This window comes from Trachypithecus francoisi, unplaced genomic scaffold, assembly GCF_009764315.1.
Source record: "Trachypithecus francoisi isolate TF-2019V2 unplaced genomic scaffold, Tfra_2.0 Lachesis_group13, whole genome shotgun sequence".
Taxonomy (NCBI): Eukaryota; Metazoa; Chordata; class Mammalia; order Primates; family Cercopithecidae; genus Trachypithecus; species Trachypithecus francoisi.
This window is the reverse complement of record NW_022681458.1, coordinates 50,664,920-50,688,722: the sequence shown is the minus strand read 5'-3', so window position 1 is coordinate 50,688,722 and position 23,803 is coordinate 50,664,920. Positions and strand designations below refer to the sequence as shown.

Here is a 23,803-nt window from a genome sequence, read left to right as displayed (position 1 = left end):
TCTAGGTGATCTGTGACTGGCGCAGGGCAAAGAGGAGGCCAGAGGCAGGGAAAACAGCAAAGCAGATGCTTCCAGGTGATGCAAGAGGCAACGAGGAGCCACTGCAGGTTCTGTGAAGAGAGTGGCATCAGCAAGCAGTGTCTCGGCAGGACCAGTCAGAGATGTGGACCAGAGGGGCAGGAAGAGACACAGAGAGGGGAGGCAAGGCCGGGGACAGGAAGAGAGGAAGGAAAGATGATTCTGGCTTTACTCAACTGAAAGGAGAAGGCAATATGCTCAGTCTAGACCCCAAAAACAGAAAGCCAGTGAGTAAACCTACTGATTGCTCTTCGTCTTCCTTCCTTACAGTCACTGCTAACAGTAACACAGGCTGGGGAAACGCAGTTTTATTCGCTTGCAGCAATGACAGAAGAAAACCTTTTAAAAGTGTTTTCTCCCTGGGAAAAGTATCTACTTCACTTTCTGATTTTACTCGATTTCAGTTCAAAGCCCTGGGACAGCAGCCTTCATCAGGAAAGGAGCAGGCAGGGTAACAGCTGGCTGAGTTCCAGAGGTGATGCTAAACCAGTGTCCCCAACTCTGCTTGCACACCGAGAAAATGACAATCCTTAGACAGCACAGTGGGAAAACTAGATGGGATGTGTGTCCCTACAAGAGGCTCCTGTGGTCTAAGAGGACCACTAGGGGGCTCTAGACACCCCAAGGCCTCCCTGGCCACCTGAAGGGCTTAGGGGTGTCAGTATCCCTCAAGGCACATGGGGCGCACTGGGCTCAGAAGCTCTGCCCTAACCCACAAGAAATCTGGGGTACCTACAGGCAATTCCCAGAATAAAAATAAATGGCTGAATATTAATTGTGATTTTTAAAAAACTGGCAATATAGAAAATAACCTCGTGAGATCTCTGGTCCTTGGATCCTTAGCAATTGTCCCAGGCCACCTTCCCTCATGTTCACTCTGTGATCCCAAGTTCAGCTCCTGTTGCCCCTCACCTGGACCACACTAATATGCTAACAGTATTCCAACTGGTCTTTCTGTTTCTATCCTATCCTCCAGGATGTGGCCAGAGCACCCTTTCTAAATCAAAGATCAGAGAAATACATCTCCTGCTTAAGAAAAAAGCCTGCCTTGGCTCAGCAGGACAGCTGCATACGGCCCGCATTCCTAGCATGGTGCTGAGAACCTGCACCATCAGGCTCCAGCATCTCCCGCCAGGTCCACTTTCCTTCCTGTCTCCCCTGACACCCCACTCTCCCGCCACCCAATACAGTCCCTTCATGCTCCCACGTGTGTGCCTTTGCACATCCTGTGCTCTGTGCTGGAAAGCACTTCCCCTTGATCTACATGGAGTAACCCTAGTCACTTTTGAGTCAGCACAAGGCCACTTCCTCTATGAAACTTTCCCTGGAGATGCTTTCCTTTGTCCTCCACAGACCTCTGATGGCCTTTTGCTAGAGCACCTGGAAACTTTTACTGCAAGGAATTATTACCATGTCTACATCCCCCTTCCACACTGAGAACTCCTTATTGGCAAGGGCCAAGAATCATTCATCCTTGTGTGCCCAGGTCCTACAGTGCCTGGCACACAGTAGGCATTTAATAAGTATTACTGGATAGATGACTGAATGAATGGTTCCTAACAAACTCTTCTGTAAGCCTAGAAAAATGCCTCAAGCTATCTTGTTTTAAATGAAACATTAGGAGTCAAGTTGTTAAATGTGTTCTGTAATGACCATGTCACTGATGCTTTGTACAGTCAGACGACACATGCCGTGGTACAGGAGTGACCCAAACCAAGCAGACATGGCTGGCCGTGGCAAGAGTCATGAATAACACTGTGCTTTCCAAGTGAGTGTTTCCAGGGTAAGCAGAAGCTGCACTACGTCAAACTCTATACCAACGTTTTAACAGGGTCCATTCAACTAACACAGCTCAAAGGTGCATTTATGAGTTTATGTGGTTAGCCAGTCAGCTGCCAGTTTTCTGCTTTGGAGAATCTTACCAGTTCTGCAGCTGATCCAGGCAAGCATTGGGCGGCCCCCCAATACAGGCGCTCTGCTGTCTCCGCTTCCACTCCACTAGTTCATCATTAATCAGGGCATTCTGGGTAAGTTCAGTGACATTCAACAACTCGATTATTTTGTGAACTACTTCCTAAAGGCAGTGGAAGAAACAAAGTAAAATAAATTCATTTTTAATCACTGAATTTTAAAATATTTTTCAAAAGAAAAGCAAATATCATTTCATTCTCAACTGGGGCTCTAAGCCAGGTGGTTATAAAAATAATTTTTCTTCTCTTCTAAATTTTGATTCCATTATTTACAGTCTATAACAAAAGCGGCATGCTACTCTGGAAAGTAAATAACTACCTTTCTTTTATTGTCAAGCATTAAATACATCTTCTTGAGTAACAGCTGTTCTTGTTTCTGATCACTCTTTGCCACACCATTGGTCTCGTGTTCTATAAATTGAGAGACAGCCAGTAAATATATTTATATAAAGAAGACAAAACCAACAAAAGCCAAGATTCATATATATATAGAATAAAGATGACACAAATGCTGCCCAGTGACAGGTCAAAGTTTGGCTTTCTTCAGTCTTTATTAAACATGAAAAAAAGTCCTAAGTATAACAACTAGGCAAACTGAAACAAAATACTTGTTTTCAGTGACCCATGTAAATCGGACATAGTAGTATCTGCCACTGAAGACACTGTCAGGTAATTACCTAAATAAATGTAAATAACAGAATTCAAAACTTCAGGTAAAAAATGTATACAAAGCGTTATCTGTAGCTTTCAAAGAGCAGTAGATGATTAGGAAGTGGTAGCTGAAGTTGCTATCTCTCGTACTTTTTACCTAAATCATACTGATAATCTCTGCCTGTGAACCATGCTATACCCCAGATGATGAATACAGCAACGGCAGTGCCTTACATGTTCCACACAATGCACATTCTTGAGTTCTTTTCTGTTGCTACTCTCATTAAAAACATCAACAGTAACAAAATAGAGTAAAACTGCTTTAAAACATGAGAAAAATACTGAGCTCATCTGCAGTGTACACGTGTGGACCTGCCATGTTTGAAGAAACTTGAGATATTAGGGCAGGGGAACTCCATATATCTATCACTCTGTGTCAGTCAGTAGGCTAGGCACAATAAATAAGGTGAGTAACACATAACCAGTGGTTATCAAGTAGGGGTCACTGACCCCTAGGGGACTTTTGGCAATCTCTGGAGACAGTTTTGATTGTCACTAGTGAGGGCTCCTGAGTAGTGCTACTGGCACCTGGTGGGTGTAAGTCAGGGATGCTGCTAAACATTCTACAATGCCAGGACAGCCCCCACAACAAATTATCTAGCCCAGAATGTCAACGGTATTGGATGTTAAGAAACCCTGGCCTGGGTTATCAAGGAAGAATTCAGAGTCATAAAATACTCGGCAAATAGAAAGTAGTAATCATCTTCGTTATGTAGTGTGAACAGAAAAAAATCACAGCCAATGGGCACCACTTTAGTTGTGAACCCTTACCTCTGTTCTGCAAGGTTTTGCATTTGAAGTCATATTCATCTTGTAAATCTTCCAGGCTCTTGATTTCATGCTCTATACACTACAAATAAAGATGTAAACATGTTTTCTACTGATCAGCAACTTCCAAATACTTTAGGCAACAGAGTATTGTTTCTATGAAACCCAGAGAAACGTGAAAACAATTCCAGCTCCCTCAAAAAGAGATCTGATTTGGAGAGTTCTAATCATACACATGAAATAATTTCTATTTCATTAATAAGCACGTAATAACACTTTTAAAAAAGCAAACATACAATAATTCTCAAACTGATTTGTATGTCCTTAACCTGGTTCCAGCACCTAAATTTTGATTCTTCCTCATCATTTTGAGACTACCTCTGAGATATGATTTAAAAACTCCATTGTGAAGCCCACAGCAGTGGGGGAAAAAGCTCATAGAAAATTTCCTCATTCCTTCCAAATAAGTAAAGTGACCATACATCTCTGCTTTACTGGGATAGACCTGGTTTCATACTTGCTATAATTACAAACAGTGCCCTCTTGGCAGCTCAAATGCATATCCACCTGGACAATAAATTGTATGTGCATTCTACAAATGAGCCTCATTTGTTTGGGATTTGGTCACATTTCCACATATTCTTCTCTGGGTTTCCATGGCTATTTCTGGACTGGGCTCACTCGGTTTCTACTTTAATGAAATGCTTCCCTAGGAGACCACAGGATAAAGTTGCTCCAAAGAATGTAGAGTTTTGAAAGATGCTGTCTGAAGCATATAGTCAAGGCCATATTGGTGTTACCCAGAGATCCACAGAGGACCAAACCCCTAAGCTGGAAGGCCTTTTCCACAAACACAGGCTTGTGTGAAAAAGAACTCCTCAACCTCTCCCCGCACCAGCCCTAACAGTGGAGAGGAGTAAATGCGGGCCATCGAGGGCGCCAGAGCAGCCCTCTTCTTCCATAAATTGACTTGGAAGTTTTATCCTAAAATCACTGTGGATGTCTTAATCAGAAATGTATCCAAATTTCTTTCAATAAAATGTATTTTTGCTCCTCTTCCAAGTCTTAGGATAGAACAGATGATTGGGAAAGATGGGCCACGTTTATCCTGGGGCACTGTGATTTGAGAGATGTGGACATAAAGGCCCATTTAGAGCAGCAACATCTCATTTACTGGGTACTGGGAAAAGTCAAGATTTACTGCATGATCTTTCAGGGAAGAAAAAGATAAACTCAATGTTTGGCAGTTTTAAGAGGCCATTCAAAAAGTCTATCTGGTCATTGATTTTACCAATTTGTTTACTTATAGCTTGAGACTTCTGCAAAATTTTTCTTCCCAACTACTTAAAAGACTGAACTCAGTTACTAGGTTTATACCCCAAGCGATTGAAACCTTTTTTCCCCACAGAAAGTCTCAGAATGAATGCATGTGTTTACTCAATACTCACCATAACCTTGTCCTTCACATTTCTGACTTTACTGTCAAGCTCTTTCTGTTTGTCTAACATCACTGTGCTCTGAATATTCCCCGACTGGGCCTGTAATGGGAAGGGCGTGATTACAGCCATCATTTTCTCCAGGGTGTGTACTTGCTGGTTACACTCCAAAGTCAAGTCCCCACCTGCCTTCCAGACCTTCTGACATGTACTACATGCTTCCCACTTATGTGTCAGTACGAAATTTTTCCCAAGGCCCTGGAAAATGCTGGCAAACTGTTAACAAGGCTACAAAAAAACTAGGTTCAATTCATGTCTAAAATAAACAGTATTTCTGGGAGTTTCCATTAATTCATACAGTCACATGGTACCACACTGGAATTTAGTTCAAGGTTTCTCAAATACTGTACACAAGATTATTCTTATTAACCCTGTCCTTATTTATCGTAAAGTTTTCTGATTCAAAGTGTGGTCCTCAGACCAGCAGCATCTCACCACCTAGGATGGAAAATCTAGGTGCTGGAAAATCTCAAGGGCTAGTATAATTATGGAATCAGAAAAGCCTATTTTAAGACAATCCTGGGTGATCCAGAGGTATACTGAAATATGAAAGCATTCCATTAAGGCCATCAATGAAAATCTGCTACTGTAAAGTCAATAATGAATGTAAACCCAGACTTGCCCAGGAGTATTCAGTCCTACTTTTGATAATCAGAACACTCAGAAGTGACAGGGTCTACTTGCTTCATACACCAGATGTACTCTGCACATACTTACTAGGTACTAAGTAAATGTTAGGCAATGTTCTAGGCTCAGGTGTTAGAGTGGTAACTAGTGGTCCCTGTTCTCCTAGAGATTAAATTCTAGAAAGATGTTATTTTCTTTAGAGTTAAATCTCCCACACAGCAAAAACTGCATTTGTCAACCTTTCTTACACAGTGCCCTATACAGCACAGATTCTATGGGGGTGTTTTTACATATTCGACTGTATCAATCTTTTCTTCTTTATGCCTGGAATTTTCCTTATACTAGAAAGCCTTTCCCTATTGACATTACAGCATTCATTCATTTTTTTTTCCCTAGCACTCGCAAGGTTTCCTTCTTTTACTTTTTAACTTTTAGATCACTGATACATTTGTCTGTTCTCATGATCAGTGTGAAGTATGGGCCCACTTTTTGCTTTCACTTTTTTTCCAATTAGCTTTCCATTTGTCTTAACAACATTGACTGAAAAGTCCATTATTTTCCCCAGTGCTCTGAGCTGCCAGCTGTATCACATAAATTTCCATATGCACATGGGTTTCCTCCTAGATTTTTCTTTTCTTTCCCATTGGCCTATTTATTCATAAGCCTGAACCCTTGAAGGATATTGGACTATAGAGGATTTATAGTCTATCTAGTAGGGCCAGTCCCATTTCATTGCTCTACTTGTTCAGAAGTTGCCTTGCTATTCTTGCATGTTTATTTTTTTTTTTATTTTTATTTTTTTTTTTGAGGCGGAGTCTCGCTCTGTCGCCCGGACTGGAGTGCAGTGGCCAGATCTCAGCTCACTGCAAGCTCTGCCTCCCGGGTTTACGCCATTCTCCTGCCTCAGCCTCCCGAGTAGCTGGGACTACAGGCGTCGCCACCTCGCCCGGCTAGTTTTTGTATTTTTAGTAGAGACGGGGTTTCACCGTGTTAGCCAGGATGGTCTTGATCTCCTGACCTCGTGATCCGCCCGTCTCGGCCTCCCAAAGTGCTGGGATTACAGGCTTGAGCCACCGCGCCCGGCCGCATGTTTATTTTTTATAAATTTCAGAACCAATTTGTATAGCTCCAGAAAGCAACTTGTTGGTATTTTTATTAGAATCACATTAAAATTACAAGTAAACTCAGGGAGAGCTAATATCTTTATGATGCTATTTTTAATTCTTATGCTTCTAGTGGTTTTCTCTTGTCTAACTGCATTGGCCAATACCACCAATACGATGCTAAATAGCAGTGGAAACACAGCATCCTTGCTGTGTTTCTGACTTACTGGAGTTTTCCTAGTTAAATAAGTTACTGTCTCTAGAATGGAGAGATACATATTTTTGTATGTTAAAGAGGTATCCATTAATTCCTATCTTATTCAATGTTTTCATCAGAAATGAGCATTGAATTCTGTCAGGTCTTCTCAGCTTCTGTGGAAGGAAGTAAATGCTTTTTTATCCTTGTAGCTATTAATTTAGTGAATTGCATTAATAGGTTGCCCAGTCATGGTCTACCCTTGTGACCTATAATAAATCATATTTGGTCATGTCTTCTCTTAATGTAGTATTTACTTCTGATCCCTAATATCTTATTGGGGACTTTTATATTGATACTCGTAAGTAAAATTGGTCCACAATTTTTTGTTTTATCTTTGTCAGGCATACATCATCAAAGTTATTCTCTCTTCAGAGGAAGTTTTCTTTCATGTTATATATTCTCCAATAGTAGAAGTTCAAAGCATGTGAATTGCATCAGCTGTAAAGTGCGTACTAGAAATACATGAACGTTATTGGTATCCTCTGTAAGTCCAAGGTGCCACGTATCACTAAGTGACAAAAGGAGTTTCTCTGGGCGGTCGGGATGAGTTGTCACTTTAAGAAGTTCCATACAGCTTTCTGCCTGTGCAGGGAAATCTCTGCTGTTGTCTAATTCTGATATGGTTTGGATCTGTGTCCCCGCCCAAATCTCATGAATTGTAATCCCCAGTGTTGGAGGTGGGGCCTGGTGGGGACTGGATCATGGGGACGGTTTCTCATGAATAGTTTAGCACCATCCTCTTGATACTATCCTCGTGATCATGAGTTTTCATGAGATCTGGTTAAGTGTAGAGCACCTCTCCCCGGCTTCCTCCTGCTCTGGCCATGTGATGCGTGTGCTGCCCCTTCACCTTCTGCTATGACTGTAAGTTTCCTGAGGCCTCCCCAGAAACTGAGCAGATGCCAGCACCATGCTTCCTGTACAGCCTGCAGAACTGTAAGTCAATTAAATCTCTTCTCTTATAAATTACCCAGTCTCAGGTATTTCTTTATAGCCATGCAAGAGCAGACTAATACAACTTCTAAGCCAGCAGGACGTGGGCACCGTGTCCTGTGGGCTTTGTAACAGCTGGGATACTACACCTAGGGAGAGGGACTAGGCCACTGGAGAATTCTGACTTCCCAGGCCTCCTCCCAAATGATCAAGGCTCGGTTTAGAGAACAGGGATATAAACAACGACTGTAAGAGAGCTGCTATATTCCCAGCTTCTACATCTCCTTTCTACTGACTTGCTGGGAGATGCTTGGTGGGAAAACCTGGTGACTGTGGCAGGGCCTAAGAAACTTCCTGCTTCCAAGTTGGGCAGTAGTCCCTCCAAGTCACTCAAACCCTTGGTATTCTCTTACTCCTTCCTCTCATCCCTCCCTGCTTCCCTCCACCCTGCTCCCATCTTCTGCTAAGCAGATACTTGGCTGCTCCTGTACACTTTAGTACTGAAACCACTTTCATAGTGAGTCCTTAACTTTTTAACTTTCTAAGAAACCAGGAGTACTGAAACCACAGGAATGTCAAACATTGAAGTTGGAAGGGACTTCAGCTGTCATTGACTCTTACTTTCTCATTTCACTACTGTACCTCTAGAGACCTTATCTGGATGGGAACTTGGTTATTCACAGGCCTGAGATCAAACAAAGTCTTCTGCTTAGGAAGGGGGTCCTTTTCAATGGAATGAGCAGTAGTCCAAGTAAGGGAATAGGCACTTCATGGGTGTGAGAAGTTCCAGCCAGAAAGCCCTCACATCCCATCCCACAGATTAGAAAACTGAAGAGCGACTTCTCCAGTGAGCTAGTTTTAGAGTTGGACAATACTGGGTTTAAATTCCAAACCTACTTCTCATTAACTCTGTGGCCCTGAGCAAAGTACCTGACCTCTAAACCTTGGTTTTCTCATCTTTAAAATGGGGATAAGAATACCTACCTTCAGTGACAGTTTTGAAAGTATTTACTCAAACGAAATAATGTTTATAAAGTGCTTAGCACAGGGCCTGCAACATGATAAGCACTCAGCATACGGTAACCATTAGTCCTCAAGAACACAAAGATGGAACAGCAAAGGGAAACTTAGAATCCACCTCATGTCTTTCCCTCCCACCTGAAAGATATTCTCCCTATCCCTTCAAACCCTATGGACCTAAATTTTTGTCCAGACACGCAATTAGTTTATTCACCACAAATAAATCAAGAAAGAAAAAAACTTAATGTGCTGTAAGACAGCACACGAAACATTTATAGTCTACTAGAGTGTGGACAGCACAATATTCTCTTAAATCTATTTTCTAAAAGCTCTTACACTAAAGCAAAAAATAATGGGAACAATAATTTCCCATCTCAGCATGTCTACAGACTGGGACAAATGCTCAGGCAGTGCGTGGAGAATGGCATCTTCCACCACACTTAAACTGTCTCCCTCTCCACTGTTGCACAGTTCACTTTGGTAGTTATTTGTTGGTGAAATGCACACGGGACGCATACTGTGTCCCCTGGCATCCATATAGGAATGGGCTCCTCCAGAACAATCCATAACATTGGATTGTTGGCTTGTTGTCACCACCCCACTGCTCAAGAAAGGAATACTAAATGCCATAGCAACTTCAAAACTCTGCTGAACCCTGACAGCTAGGAAGGTTTGTATTAGGATTAATAAAACAATGATCAAAAATCTTGATACTAGTACAACGCTGACTCATTGACTGTTTGATGTCTTGAATATTTAATAGGTATCTTGATCTTGCTCAAAACAAAGCCCTTGATTTTCCCATCAGCCTCTTCTCTCCACAAACCTACTGTGTCCTACAAAACTCCTGCCCCTGCCTGCTCCTTGCCTTCCCAGCTCTGTGAACAGCATTATCAGTTTTCAAGGGGTTCTAGTAGCTGCTGTAGAGCCATCCTTGACTTTCTGCTCACTCCTGCATCTAATCCTTCAATATAAGGATCCTTCTATGCTGGCACCACATCCAAAGCATAACCTGAATCTGTCCACCTCTTCCTACCTCCACTGATTCTGCTGAGCGCAAACTTCCACTGCCTCTCCCTTGGACAGCTGCAAGAACTCACGATTTGCCTGCTTCCATTCCTGCGCCAGCAACTCACAGGCCTTTCCTGACTCTGGTCTAAAGGAACAACCCTACTCCCAGCCACACCATGAACTCAGCATGTTATCTTCTCAGCACTTTATGCTACCCGAAAGTATCTTGTTTATATGTTGTCTCTCTCCTCGTTAGAACTTAATTCCATTAGATTAGGATCTTTCCTAAAGCCTGGTTCTATAAAATCTCTAAATCTAATTCTCCCACTTCTTGGGGCTATAAAATTAGAGACATTCACCATTGCTTTGACATGTGCCCCAATAGTATTTGATGAATGAATACATTTTTAATTTATTACAATTTTTGTGTTCAATGAGAAAAAAGTACCTGATTAAATCTCTGGGCATTTTCCAGAATTTTCCTTTCTTCCTTCAGACAGCTGTAAATGATCATAGACATCTGGATTGGGTCTTCCTGAAAATTATCCTAGATTTGAGGGGTTAGAACAAAAATAAATTAAAATGCAGAATGTTTACATTATTGTGCATTGTAAGTTGGTATGAATTTGTTTACATTCTCTGAGAAATCTCATCTCTCATCTATTAAATTCTATATAAGCTATGTTTGTTAAAATCAAAATATTTCTTTCACAAATTATGACAAAAATTGCTTTAACTTTCTAAGTGCAGGTACCTAAAGTACTATTGGAGTAAACAAGTATGTTCACATATGGTTCATATAATATTTTTACTTTAATATCTTTCCATATTTCTTGAGGCCAATTATCTTCTGTTAGGATCCCAAGACAATGCAAATGATATAAAAACTATACATGGCATTCCTCAATGAATGCATCTGTTGGTCTAAGCTTTGAACCAGACCAAAGATATTAATTTAGGTTTTTCTGTTGCCATTGTCAAAGCTAGTTTGCAAAACACTGGCAATAATGGCTCTTTATACAGGTGCATTCATGCAAGGTCTGTATGAGAGCAAATTTCTGTAAAGTTAATTTGATTTCCCCACTCACTGGTATATAAAATTATAAATACATTCACAAAGGGAAAAAAAAAAAAAACAAACTTCCAATTACCTAAGTTGAAAAGTTCAGTTGTATTGTATGAAAGAAGAAAATGATAGCTTTCACCTCCATTAAAACAGAAAAGTTCTGTTATTACAGGACATAAATATGATAGCCAGGCCAAGGGCATGCTCGGAGTATATTTGAAGAACTCCTAAAACTCTGTAGCATGTTCTCTCATGTCTGGATCTTTCTTTGACCTTTTCTTCCAGGAGAGGCTAACTCCACCAGAAGCAAGGCAAGGTGGAGTCTAGTTCCTGAGGTCACCCCTTCCTCAAGTGAAAGTCAAACCTTTCCGGACTTATTCCTCATTTGCATAGCAAGGACCTGAACCTAACTACTAATGTTCCCTGGAGCTTTAATATACTACCATAGATCACTGCTCTTAAAATGCAGCCCCTTTTCTTTGGTTTAAATATTGACTGTTTTTGGTAAAACAAGATTATAGCATCACATTTTTCTCAGAATTACTGACACCTAAGAGTTGATACATTTAAACTTGAAAATTCCTTCTGTGTTTATAAAATGAATTGATATCTTATTTTACTTATGCTATATTTATTGATGCTATAAATAATATAAATGGAGTTGTTTAGTCTCTGTTACTTCTCTAAATACCACGAAGTGTGTGCTCAATTGTATTTGCTGAATGAAGAAAACTGCCTTACATCAACATGAGAACATTTCAACTAAAATACAAAATCCAGGTCATACCTGAAGATTACGCTTGCTTTTCCTTATGTTATGCTGTAGCAAGAAGTTATTCTCCAAAGAAAAGCGACTATATTGATCATCCAGCTGTGATAGGAGGTCATGAAAACGGATGGTGGCAAATGAAACATCATTGGCAGCGTGCTCCCTAGGACATTTAACATTTACACATTTCATTCTAGAACTAAATGTCTACGTAAAACAGACAAAACAAATGTTGGTTTCCTTACTGAAATTATTAAAAACAATTTAAGTATTTTCTTAGGTTTATTTTCTTCTTCTGAAACTGATATTGCTTTTAGCAGTAGTTTATGTGGTATTTCTCTTATGTGCAATCAGCAGGAACAATTCTAGAGCTCTAAGAGATTGTGCATGACACTATTCACAGTGACTATCTCTGGAGGGGGAAAAGTCAACAGGGGGACCCCTCACTTTCTATGTCAAATACTTTCAGGACGTTTAAAATATTTCAACTAGCAAATAATACATTTTAAAGTAGAATACTTACCAGTTAAAAAAAATCCCCTTAATTTTACTACCTTCTTCATATTTCTAATCAATGTTTAACCATTAATTTGGCTTTATTTCTTTTAAGTTAATTCTTTCTATAGTCTGGATCCTAAGTTGGAAACTAATTGGTGTCAGCATTATCTAACTTGTCCAAAGCATTTAGGAGTATCTATCATAAATTAAATTTGACAAAACTACATAAAAGTGCTTAATGACTAATATACTTAACTTTGTTGAGACACATGTCATTTTTTAAATCAATAAACTTATCCACAACAAATTATCCCAGTGGCCATTGATGGAATTCATCTTCCAGTAAACATGGCCCCAAGTCACTTAATCAACAAGTATTTTTAAGATGTAAACTTCTTCTTCTATCTAGTGAATTTTCCTTACCAGTCTTGCTTTTCTAACCACTGTGCCAGGTATTGTCTGATTTCCATGGGAAAACTGTCATCATAAAGCTGGTGAACCTGCTCCAGGAATTTTGAGTCAAGCTGCTGAAGTTCATACCACTGAGACATCCTATAAAGAAAAAGAATATACATTCTTTCCATGTATATGGAAACCATAGCTTCAAAGAAAGCCTTCTTGGCATCAGGTTGTACTCTTAAATATCTTGCTTAATCCAAAACATAGTTTGTCCCAGAAATATTTTATTTAAATGGCATTTATAGTCTAAAGCCTCTTTTTAATTGACTTTGGGGATCAACTTTTTTTCTCCTCCACAAAACACAACTTCAGGTCTTTGCTTGTTGTCCACATACCAGGGCAGCCTTCTCTGGCCTCCTTATTTAAACTGCAACCACCTCCCACCCTGGAAACATGCTCTTTCTCTTCCTTGGTTTATTTTTCTTCATAGTACTTACACGACCATCTGACCTACCACATTTTTTATTTTGATTACTGTCTGGTTTCCCCACCTGAAGGGATGGATGTTGGTGGAGGATTTTGTGCACTGGTGTATCCTCAGAACAATGTCAACCACATAGTAGGTATTCAATAAATACGCCTTTAAAATGAATTTGTGATTTTATCAAATAAACACATGAAAAACATTATTTTAATTAGACCTGCTTTAAGACAAATCACATGACTCTCCCAAAATGCTCTCCTACAAATCACAGTACATTTGTAATTTAACTCAAATATTTCTAAACTGCTATATTTATGATTCATATGGTAAAATTCAATATTTTTGTTATACACATTTAGAAAGATATATTTTCCTCTTTGCCTACTACAAACAATAAATCTGGCATAAAGAAGTAATGATTTGTAAATATTAAAACAACACCATTAAATGTAATTTAAAAGGATAAAGTAACACTTATCTCTTTGGAAAACTGTTAAGTCCATTTTTATATAGTTATCCTAAAGATTAAAAATCACAACAAAAAATTGATATAAGGAAGTCCTAAAATCCATTAGGAAAACGGAAAGTCTTCCATGACCATGTAACTTAGGATTTATATCAGCACACAGCTGGCGATATGCAGAGTGGACACAAGTGAATCTTGCCCTGCCAGACCTCTGGGGAAGGGGTCTGGATTTTCAAGTAGGGCATGGAAGAGTATCTATGCATACTTGTAGCCAAGTACATGCATGAAGGCATGAAGTCATGCCTAGTCCAAAAATGTCTTTCCGAAGGAGCATGAGGAAATGTCTGGACTATAAAGCTAGTTATCATCATATATACCAGTAGAAATGGACCCAAGCCCAGCCCCTTGGCACTCCTGCTGTAGCAATTTGATTTTTTTCAGTTCAATTTTATTTTACCTGAGCGGAAAAATCTGTGGCTCTCTCCCTTCCTGCTTGGTAACTAATAAGGATGTGCCTAAAGCAGATATGCTGGACTGTCAGCCAATGGGAGCTGCAACATCTCTTATTAGCCAAGTGAACCCAGGTAACTTACTCCCCTATCAACAAGGTGGTTGTGTGTGTGTGTGTAGTAGACAGGAATTTGCTCTGTCATCCAGGCTGGAGCGCAGTGGCACGATTATAGTTCAGTGCAGCCTCCAACCCCTGGACTAGAGCAATCCTCCCATCTCAGCCTCCTAGTGAGCTCAGACTGCAAGTGATATGGTTTGGTTCTACATCCCCATCCAAATCTCACCTCGAATTGTAATATAATTCCCACATGTTAAGGGCGGGACCAGTGGAGGTAACTGAATCATGGGGGCAGTTTCCCCAATGCTGTTCTCATGATAATGAGTGAGCCTCATGACATCTGATGGTTTTACAAGCGTCTGGCATTTCCCCTGCTTGCATCCACTCTCTCCTGCTGACCTGTGAAGATATGCCTTCTGCCATGCAGAACTGTGAGTCAATTAAACCTCTTTTCTTTATAAATTACCTAGTCTCAGGCAGTTCTTTATAGCAGCATGAGAACAGACTAATACAATAAACATGAGCCAAGATGCCTGGCTAATTTTTAAATCTTCTGCAGAGACAGCCTCTTGTTATGTTTCTGAGGCTGGTCTCAAACACCTGACCTCAGGCAATTCTTCCACCTCAGCCTCCCAAAGTGCTTATAGGCGTGAGCTTCCACACCCTGCCACAGTTAGTTGTTAAGGCTGGATGAGCTAGTACATATGTAGCACCTGGCACAGAAGAGATGAATTAATAAGCTCATGTTTGGGCGGGCAAGGTGGCTCACGCCTGTAATCCTAGCACTTTGGAGGCCAAGGTGGGCCGATTGCCTGAGCTCAGGAGTTCAAGACCAGCCTGGGCAACATGGTGAAACCTTGTCTCTAGTAAAATACAAAAAAAATTAGCCGGGCATGGCTAATTTTTTAGCCTAAAAAATTAGGCGTGCACCTGTAGTCCCAGCTACTCAGGAGGCTGAGGCAGGGGAACTGCTTGAACCCAGGAGGCGAAGGGTGCAGTGAGCCGAGATCACGCCACTGTACTTCAGCCTGGGCGACAGAGCGAGACTCCGTCTCTAAAAAAATAAATAAATAAATAAATAAGCTCATGTTCACAAATCTGGAGTCAGTCTCATCTTCTCACAGAACCTGTTACCAAGTCACAAAACCTGTTACCAACTCAGAGAGTGGCATGGCCATCTCTCAATCACCTAGCTCAAATCCCAGATTTAGGGTTGATTCTTTCCGCTCCACCCCAAGACCTGCTGCCTTCCTGTCTCCAACATTCTACCTTCCCAATCCAGCCTCTGCTGCACACAGATTGGACCACATCAATCTCCTGTGCAAAAATCCTATGATTTGTCCATTCCTAGGTGGATTTCCAACCCACCCCATCTTCATCTATCAACAAAGCAACCCAGTCACCAAATCATTTACTGTTTTTCAACGGTGCCCAACACTTCTGCTTTGCTCCAGCTACTTGCCCTTGGAACAGCCTCTCCACGAATTTTTGCATCTCTAAATCCTACAGCATTCAAAGCTATGTACAAAAGTCCCTTCTTTCATAAAGTTGTCTGAGACTTACTCACAATTAAGCTTTCTTTGACTCGTGTCTCACTGAATTCTGTACCTCTATTAGAGCATCAGTTCCAGTTTTCCTTGTAAAGCTCTGTGATGCTTCCAGAGCCCCCGCAGGGGAAGGTGGGTGAGGTGTGGTGGGGGTGGAGTAGTGGGGTTATTTTCCTTTTTAACATCTTATGGACCTTGGACAGTGCGCTGCCTATACTATGTGCTCAAAACAGTTTGTTGAATTCAAATTGTGTATATTTCAGATGGAATTAGAAACTAAAAAGCAAACCATATTATGATCTCACAAGTGTGAGTCCAGCATCCTCATTTAGCAATGGTTGCACAATGGACTGTGCTGGAGGCTCAAGTCCTATTTCCGTTCTATGAAAACAACTCCCTATCTATACAAACAACATTCAAAGCACAATCAACGACACCTCTGCATACCTACCCCAGAACGCTTCAGAAATTTTTTTTAAGAGTAATTATATTATTTTGGGGGTAGGGGGTCTGCAAAAACTAAACATCACTTTTAAACTCTAGGAAGACATTAAGTCCTTCCATCTTTAAACATAGAAACATAATTAAGATTCCGAAGCCATGTACTCATTCATGTGATCCCATGAACATTTACTGACCTGCCACCTTGTGCCCCAACAAGGGCCTGGGGATTCAATCAAAGGAGCAGCTACACACAGCACGTTAGGTGCCAAGACTGTCGAGGTTGCATGCACAGAGTGCGAATGTTAACCTAGACAGCTCTCGAGGATGGCATACAGCAAATGAAACTTTCTGCGAAAAGAAGAAAACGTGACTGATGGTAAGGGGGGTGGAAACGGGAGAAAGTGAGGGTAAATGGGAAGGTGCAGTGCCTTCTAGAGGAAAATTCTATTTCACAAGTCCTCTTTACTGCCAGAGCACGACTGGAAAGGGCAATCGTGCTGAGCAGTGCCATCTCCGAGAACAAGGGGCACTCCTCGCACTTGGGATACTCGGGACACGTTCTCTGGGTCGCGGATTCGCAGGTCAACACAGACCTCGCCCGGCGTCCAACTGCACGGCCCGAGGCAGCACAGTCTTCGACCGGCGTCCAACTGCACGGCCCGAGGACTCTGTCCCGGCGCGTCCCACCCCCGGCACCCGGAACCTCACGGCCACTCACTCTGCGCGCAGGATCCGGAAGGGCTAGGCGGGGGGGGGGGGGGCGGGGGCGGCGGTGCAGCCTCTCCCGGGCGTGCTGGGCCGCCTCTGCTCGGTTTGGGGTCTGCCAGGCCCGGTCCCCCGGTGCAGCCGAGCCCCTCCGCAGACTCTGGGCTGGAAAGCGAAACTACCGGGCAGAAGAAAAGGCAGCGCCGGCGCCCGGCCCCCTTCCGCCCCCACCAATCACCGGGCGACTCCGCGCTCAGCCAATTAGACGCGGCTGTTCCGCGGGCGCCACCGCCTCCCTCGGCGGGCCGCTGCTCCCTCGCGCTCTGGGTGTTTCCTCCGGCTTCGGGCAGAGCCGCTGGGTGGGTGACCTGCAGCCGGGTTCCGTGTTGCCACGCTAGGTACTGGAGTTCTGTTTACATATCTTAGAGAACGACCAAAAGGACGTGCTATGTTTGCAGAAGCCCAAACTTGGAGGTCTCTGTATTAGCTTCATCACTGAGAATCCAGGCAGAGGACAGATTTGGCAACGTCGTCATTCTAGAAGCTCCCTTTAGCAACTGACCTCCATATTGCTAAACCCAGGGGACGCTTTTCCGTTGTCCTCACTTTACTTGACAGCTCGGAAGCATTGGGCACAGTTGACGTCTTTGTTCTTGAAACACGTTTCTTCCTTGGTCATGATTATAACACATCCTTCTAGCTTCTTCCTGCTTCTTTGGCATTCTTTCTACATTGTCTCCACCTCCACTGTCAAACCATTATACGTTAAGGTTGTCAGGGTCCAGACGTTCCTCAGCTTCTTTATCTGGGCTTCTCCTAAAGGCTGTGCTGTGATGACCTCACCCACAACTTCAATTTCTTTCTAGATGGAGGGGTCCTAAATGCTTATCCTGTCCACATCTCTCCTCTGAGCTTCACACCTACAACCCCCACTTGCTTCTCCACTTGTATGTGCAGTGACCTCTACAAACTATGTTCAGAACCAAACTCATCTTTCTCCTCAAACTTGCTCTTTTTCTGGAAATGGCACATGTCAGATACCTAGGATTCACCTTTGACATTGCCTTCTCCCTCACCTCTCAACACCTGATCCTCAAACCTTATTATTTTTCCTCCTAAATATTTCTCAAGTCTCATTTACTCTGGTCCATCTCTTCTGCTGCCTCCCTTTTCTCTCTTTCCCATTACTGCAGTAGATTCCCGAATGGCTGCCTCTCTTCAGCCCTTAGCTCCCTTTTAATCCATTCTCCATACAAGAGTTTGAGTGGTTTTTTTGTTTTTTTAACTGAAAAGCAGATCATGTCATTTGCCAACCTGAAAATCCTTCCATGGCTTTTCTTTGCTCTTATAAAATTGAGTTTCTTAATACATACTATAAAACCCTGGTTTCTCTATCTCTTTCTCCAACCCCATAATATGCCACTCTGCTTTGCTTACTTCAGCATTTAGTACTGCAAATAACCCAAACTCCCCAAACTCATGGACTTCTCACCAGCGACTATTTGGAAAACCCCTTGAGCTAACATCTGCTTCACCCAACTCTTTGCTGGCTAACTCATCTTTTAGATCTTAGTTTAAAATCTCAGCTCAAATGTCACTTCTCCAGGTAGGCCCTAATGAAGCCAGACAAACTAAATCTTCTTAGACTACATGCTCATAAAATCAATTGGTTCCTTCAAGTAGACGGGATTTGAGTCAAGCCTTGAATAATTAGGCACTTTGGGGTAGGAGAAGGATCTGAATAATTTCCTATGGATATGCCTATATGTGTGTGTGTGTGAGGTTTTTTTTTTTTATTCTTTGCACATCTACTTGTTCTTCTTGTCACAGATGCACCCTCACAAAGCAAGTTAGCAGTGAAAACAGCCTTCTCTGCAAAGAGATGCCAGGGCACCAAAAAGGTCCCTTCTGCTCTTACCCAAGGACCAAGACAATGTTTTACTGTTCTCTGAAAAAAGCTGTAATAATCCGTTTTTAACACTGCTAATAAAGACCTGAGACTGGGCAATTTACAAAATAAAGAGGTTTAATGGACTTACAGTTCCACATGGCTGGGGAGGCCTCACAATCGGCAGAAGGCAAGGAGGAACAAGTCACATCTTTCATGGATGGCGGCAGGCAGAGAGAGAGCTTGTGCAGGGAACCTCCCTTTTTAAAAATGATCAGCTCCATGAGACTCATTCACTATCACAAAAACAGCGCAGGAAAGTCTCGCCCCTATAATTTAATCACCTCCCACCAGTTTCCTCCCATGACAGGTGGGAATTGTGGGAGTTACCATTCAAGATGAGATTTGGGTGGGGACACAGCCAAACCATATCACAAGCTGACTCTAGGAATGGTAGATTACATGTTAAAAATATTTTTTTCTGGTACTATAAAACTTGCACAGATATTAGCTTCAATATTCATGAAGGAATTAAATAATCCTAATATCTGCAAATAGGATTATTTGGCACTCCAAATCCCAATTTGGATCATCAAGATCTATGGATGCTTCCTTCCTTACCCCCCTTTGTTTTAGCATCCATGACAATATCCTACCATAGGCCTTCATCACTTGAGAATTGGAATGCTATGCTAATCTCTAGGTATACTACCTTTTTCTAGTCTCTTTCTCCTTCACTATATTTGCCAAATTAAATTCCTTAAAATACTGCATTGATGTAGTCATTCCCTGCTCAAAAGCCTTAACAACTCTCCTTGCACATATGATCAACACAAATGTTGTCTGCTAGTCTGGATCCTCCACAAAATGTCTCTTTCCTTCTTTCCATCCTTTCCTGTCATTGTCCCATTTCCCAACTAACCTTGCCTAGCTCCAACACTCCCCCCATGCCTTTAATTTCCTGATTTCTGCCCCTTTGTACATACTGAATGGCAAGTCTTGCCCCTTACTCTCTTCACTTACCAAATTCTTATCCACCTGTTAAAGCCTAGCCCAAATACTATATTCTCTTTCTAGAACCACTTCAACCTATAGCAATTAATCTGGGGTCTCTGAATGACCTAATAATATATGTGTCTCTATTTATTTGGACAATAACTATACACTTCCTAATATTATGGTTTTTGAAGTGTCCAATCCTTATGTCTCCAAGATTCAGTGTTCCTGAAGGATAAACTATTTATATGTTCTTACTGTATAACATATTGACTGCTTCAAAAAGCAATCAAACCAAAGCCAAACAAAAACCTAGAAATCCATAATTTGACAGATACAAATGTGTGATGGTTGCCTTGTAACAGTCAGCTTGGAAAGCTGTGTCTCTATATCAGCAATGTCAAATTTGCAAAAGACACAAAGCTAGAAAAAACAGCTAACACTATGTCTGTAGACTACATTATTTTCAAATCTCTTCTGTCCCTTCCTACCCCTTGCCATGGTTCACTAAGGGTAGAGTATACCTCTCTGTGTGCTGTAACTCTGACCTTGGCCATGTGACTTGTTCCAAAGGAATATGGACAGTTGTGATGTATAGACCATCTGACCTGAAACTGCATGTTCTTTGTAATCAACTTGTTCTTATGTGCTCCTTCCCTCTGCTAAGAGACAGTATGCCTCAGGTACCCACGCTAAATCAAAATTCTAAATTATCTAAAAATTCCAACGGACTGCTGCTGGTCTGAAACCAACTGGATACTATATATGTATGTATGTATGTATGTATGTATGTATTGATGACACAGTCTCGCTCTGTTGGCCAGGCTGGAGTGCACTGGTGCAATCTTGACTCACTGCAACCGCCGCCTCCTGAGTTCAAGTGATTCTCGTTCCTCAGCCTCCCAAGTAGCTGGGATTACAGGCCTGCGTCACCAAGCCCGGCTAATTTTTTGTATTTTTAGTAGAGTCAGGGTTTTGCCATGTTGGCCAGACTGGTCTTACACTCCTGGCATCGGGTGATCTGTCTGCCTCGACCTCCCAAAGTGCTGGGATTACAGGTGTGAACCAATGTGCCTGACCTCAACTGGATAACACTTTTTTTTTTTGAGACCAGGTCTCACTCTGTCGCCCAGGCTGGAGTGCAGTGGCACGATCTTGGCTCACTGCAACTTCCCACTCCTGGGTTCAAACGATTCTCCTGCCTCAGCCTCCGGTCAACTGATAACGTTTAAAACAATAAATGCAACTACTTTTATTGGATTTAAAAGAGCAACAAATGACAGGGTACACTTCGTCACCAGCAATCAATCAGAAGCAACAGGTAAGGTGAAATTTACTATTTTTCATCTCTGAACTGGTGTACAGACAAAGGAGAGTCAAGGACAGTGAGGAATCCAGAAACTACATCATATGATCAGTAACTGAAGTTAAGTCACGTGAGTAACTCATAAATTCACATGATGTTACAGTAGAAAGACTTAAGAACTACTCCATACTTCCCATTTGGAGGAACTCTATTTTGCTTGGAGAAAGGACAGTATCATTCCTAGTCTTCACTCACCGTTTCTTTTATACCCAAATCATTCAGTTGTATTTACTTAGTTACATCTGCTTGTTGCACAAAGCATTTAAAGCAACTTATAGCAGAAATATCTACAATATATAACTAGTGCAGCCTGCAAACCAAGGCAAAAAGATATCAGTTATATAGTTCTCATTATATGAAATTGAAATTAAGAAGGCTCTCCTGATAAATTATTTTCAATAATGTCCACATTATTCCCTGCTCTATTATTTCCCTACCCTGCCGCAGACGTGACATTGTGACATTTAGAGTCTAGGCCTCAAGAGGCCCTATACACTCTGCTCTCAGAACCCTGCCCAGCCTCCATGAGAAGTCCGGCTAGCCTGCAGGAGCATGAGAGACCACACAGACCACAGTTGAATCACAGCAGTTGTTCAAGTTTAGACCTCAGATTTATGAGAGAACCCAGGCAAGATAAAGTGGGGGCCTGACCCAGGTGAACTGAACTCCCCAGCATACCCTAGACTCACAAGCACTGATAAATGATGCTTTACCAAAGTTCTGGGAATAGTTTGGTCTGTTATGTAGCAATAGATCACTCATAAAGAATTTATGAAATGAAGCAAAACATCCTACAACTAAATTCTAAAACAATGAAGTAAGTGGAACTTAATTAAGTGGAACAGGTCCATTGCCCTTCCCAACCATGGGAATTTCTCCTGGAGTCTCTCATCCTCAAGGAATGCTTTATCTGTGTCCTTACCACATTCCTACAAAAAACTTACTGGCTCTGTGCTTTCTTTTTTTTTTTTTTTTGAGACGGAGTCTCGCTTTTGCCGCCCAGGCTGGAGTGCAGTGGCTGGATCTCAGCTCACTGCAAGCTCCGCCTCCCGGGTTTACGCCATTCTCCTGACTCAGCCTCCCGAGTAGCTGGGACTACAGGCGCCCGCCACCTCACCCGGCTAGTTTTTTTGTATTTTTTAGTAGAGACGGGGTTTCACAGTGTTAGCCAGGATGGTCTCGATCTCCTGACCTCGTGATCCGCCCGTCTCGGCCTCCCAAAGTGCTGGGATTACAGGCTTGAGCCACCGCGCCCGGCTCTGTGCTTTCTTTACAGCCTTGATCTATTTCAAAATGACAGCTGCAAATCTGATGAACCAATCTATAGTAATATGTTTTTACTTTCCCTCTCCTTCCAGCTACCATTTTGTATTTCAGCTATATGTCCCCAATGTTTGCAATAATGTTATAAGCTAAATATCTGATAGTAGGAATTTCTAAAAATTCCAGTCAATGCCTCTTCACCTTTCCTCCTTTCTGTCAGGCTTGCTATTATACTGTGAATGTCACTTCATCAGTGTAAACTGTATTTGTTCATCTGTAATATAATAGAATTGAAATAAAAGATTTCTATCATTTCTTGTAGTTCTCCGGATTTGGGTTTTGTACAGTCACTTACCTGTCCTGGTGTGTGTATCTTCTTCCCAGTTAATAAGCACAAGAGGCCTCCTAGATAGCAGCTCATTAAAATGCAGGGATGCATATCATGGTTTGAACAAAACTGCAATATGTACATGACATATTTCATCCCAATATGAAGGAAAGCTATGAATACTTTTAGGAAAATGGCCATATGCAAGCAAGCTGTGTTCTTTACATGAAGGAAAAATAACACCTCGACCAGAATTCTATTGATGATTATAATGCAGGGAACACAATCATTTTTTTAGAAGTTTCTTGAACTTACAGAAATCTGCTATAAGGATTTTAGGAAGTGATCAGATATAGATGTAAGCTTTATGCAGAATGATGTTCATAGCAGCTTCAATTATAATAGTGAAAAATCAGAAATCGAATTTTCCAACTGACAGTTAAAGCACAATTCATGTAGTACAATATCAAAGTTAGGCTTTCAAAGACTATTTAATTTCACATTGGAAAATATCCACGTATAAAATTAAATAAAATGACAGAAAACATAGACAGTATTATCCTATTATTGTAATAATATATAGAAATGTAAATAAATGGAAACAGAGGGAAAAAGGAAAAACATTCTAAAATGCTAATGTTTCTGGGTAGTATATTACGTCTATATAATTTATTTTTAATGTTTACCATGAGCAGTATCACATTCGTGTTCAAAAACCGCTCAGAAATGCTTTGGAGCCCTAGCTTTCCGAACGCAGGGAGAGCCGCCTACGCCTGCCCAGGCCCTTGGCTTTGCGCTGTGCAGTTTGAACCGCTTCGGAAACAGCTGGCCCGGCGCGCGCGGCGGGAGGGACGCCACTGCTGGGAAGAGCCGCCCCACGTGCTTTCGGGGAAACTGCCGGGGAGCGAGAAGGAGTGGGATTGAGAGGAAACCGAAAAGCGAAAGTCAGAGCCTGCGGGAGCAGTACGCAGGCGCAGCGGGGCTTTCCGGCATCCGGCTTCCTCTCAGCGGTTTCCGCGGGGCGGCGGACCCGTTGCTTG

The 23,803-nt window shown here is 41.8% G+C and overlaps 1 protein-coding gene across 2 annotated transcripts in view; it reads right to left on the bottom strand.

The window, feature by feature from the left end:
- Positions 1-17,175, bottom strand: part of STAT1 (signal transducer and activator of transcription 1) — a 45,394-nt gene extending 28,219 nt beyond the window's left edge. Inside the window, exons 1-9 of one of the 2 annotated variants that reach the window (XM_033230816.1) lie at positions 16,936-17,175; positions 16,412-16,565; positions 12,733-12,861; positions 11,830-11,974; positions 10,425-10,523; positions 4,976-5,065; positions 3,531-3,609; positions 2,368-2,459; positions 2,001-2,152 (exon numbers count right to left, since the gene is read on the bottom strand). In XM_033230816.1, the coding sequence (XP_033086707.1) occupies positions 2,001-2,152; positions 2,368-2,459; positions 3,531-3,609; positions 4,976-5,065; positions 10,425-10,523; positions 11,830-11,974; positions 12,733-12,860 (785 nt within the window). In that variant the 5' untranslated portion in view covers position 12,861; positions 16,412-16,565; positions 16,936-17,175. The remainder of the gene's footprint in view (positions 1-2,000; positions 2,153-2,367; positions 2,460-3,530; positions 3,610-4,975; positions 5,066-10,424; positions 10,524-11,829; positions 11,975-12,732; positions 12,862-16,411; positions 16,566-16,935) is intronic. The other variant, XM_033230817.1, reaches the window with a different exon arrangement.
- Positions 17,176-23,803: the final 6,628 nt, after the last annotated feature.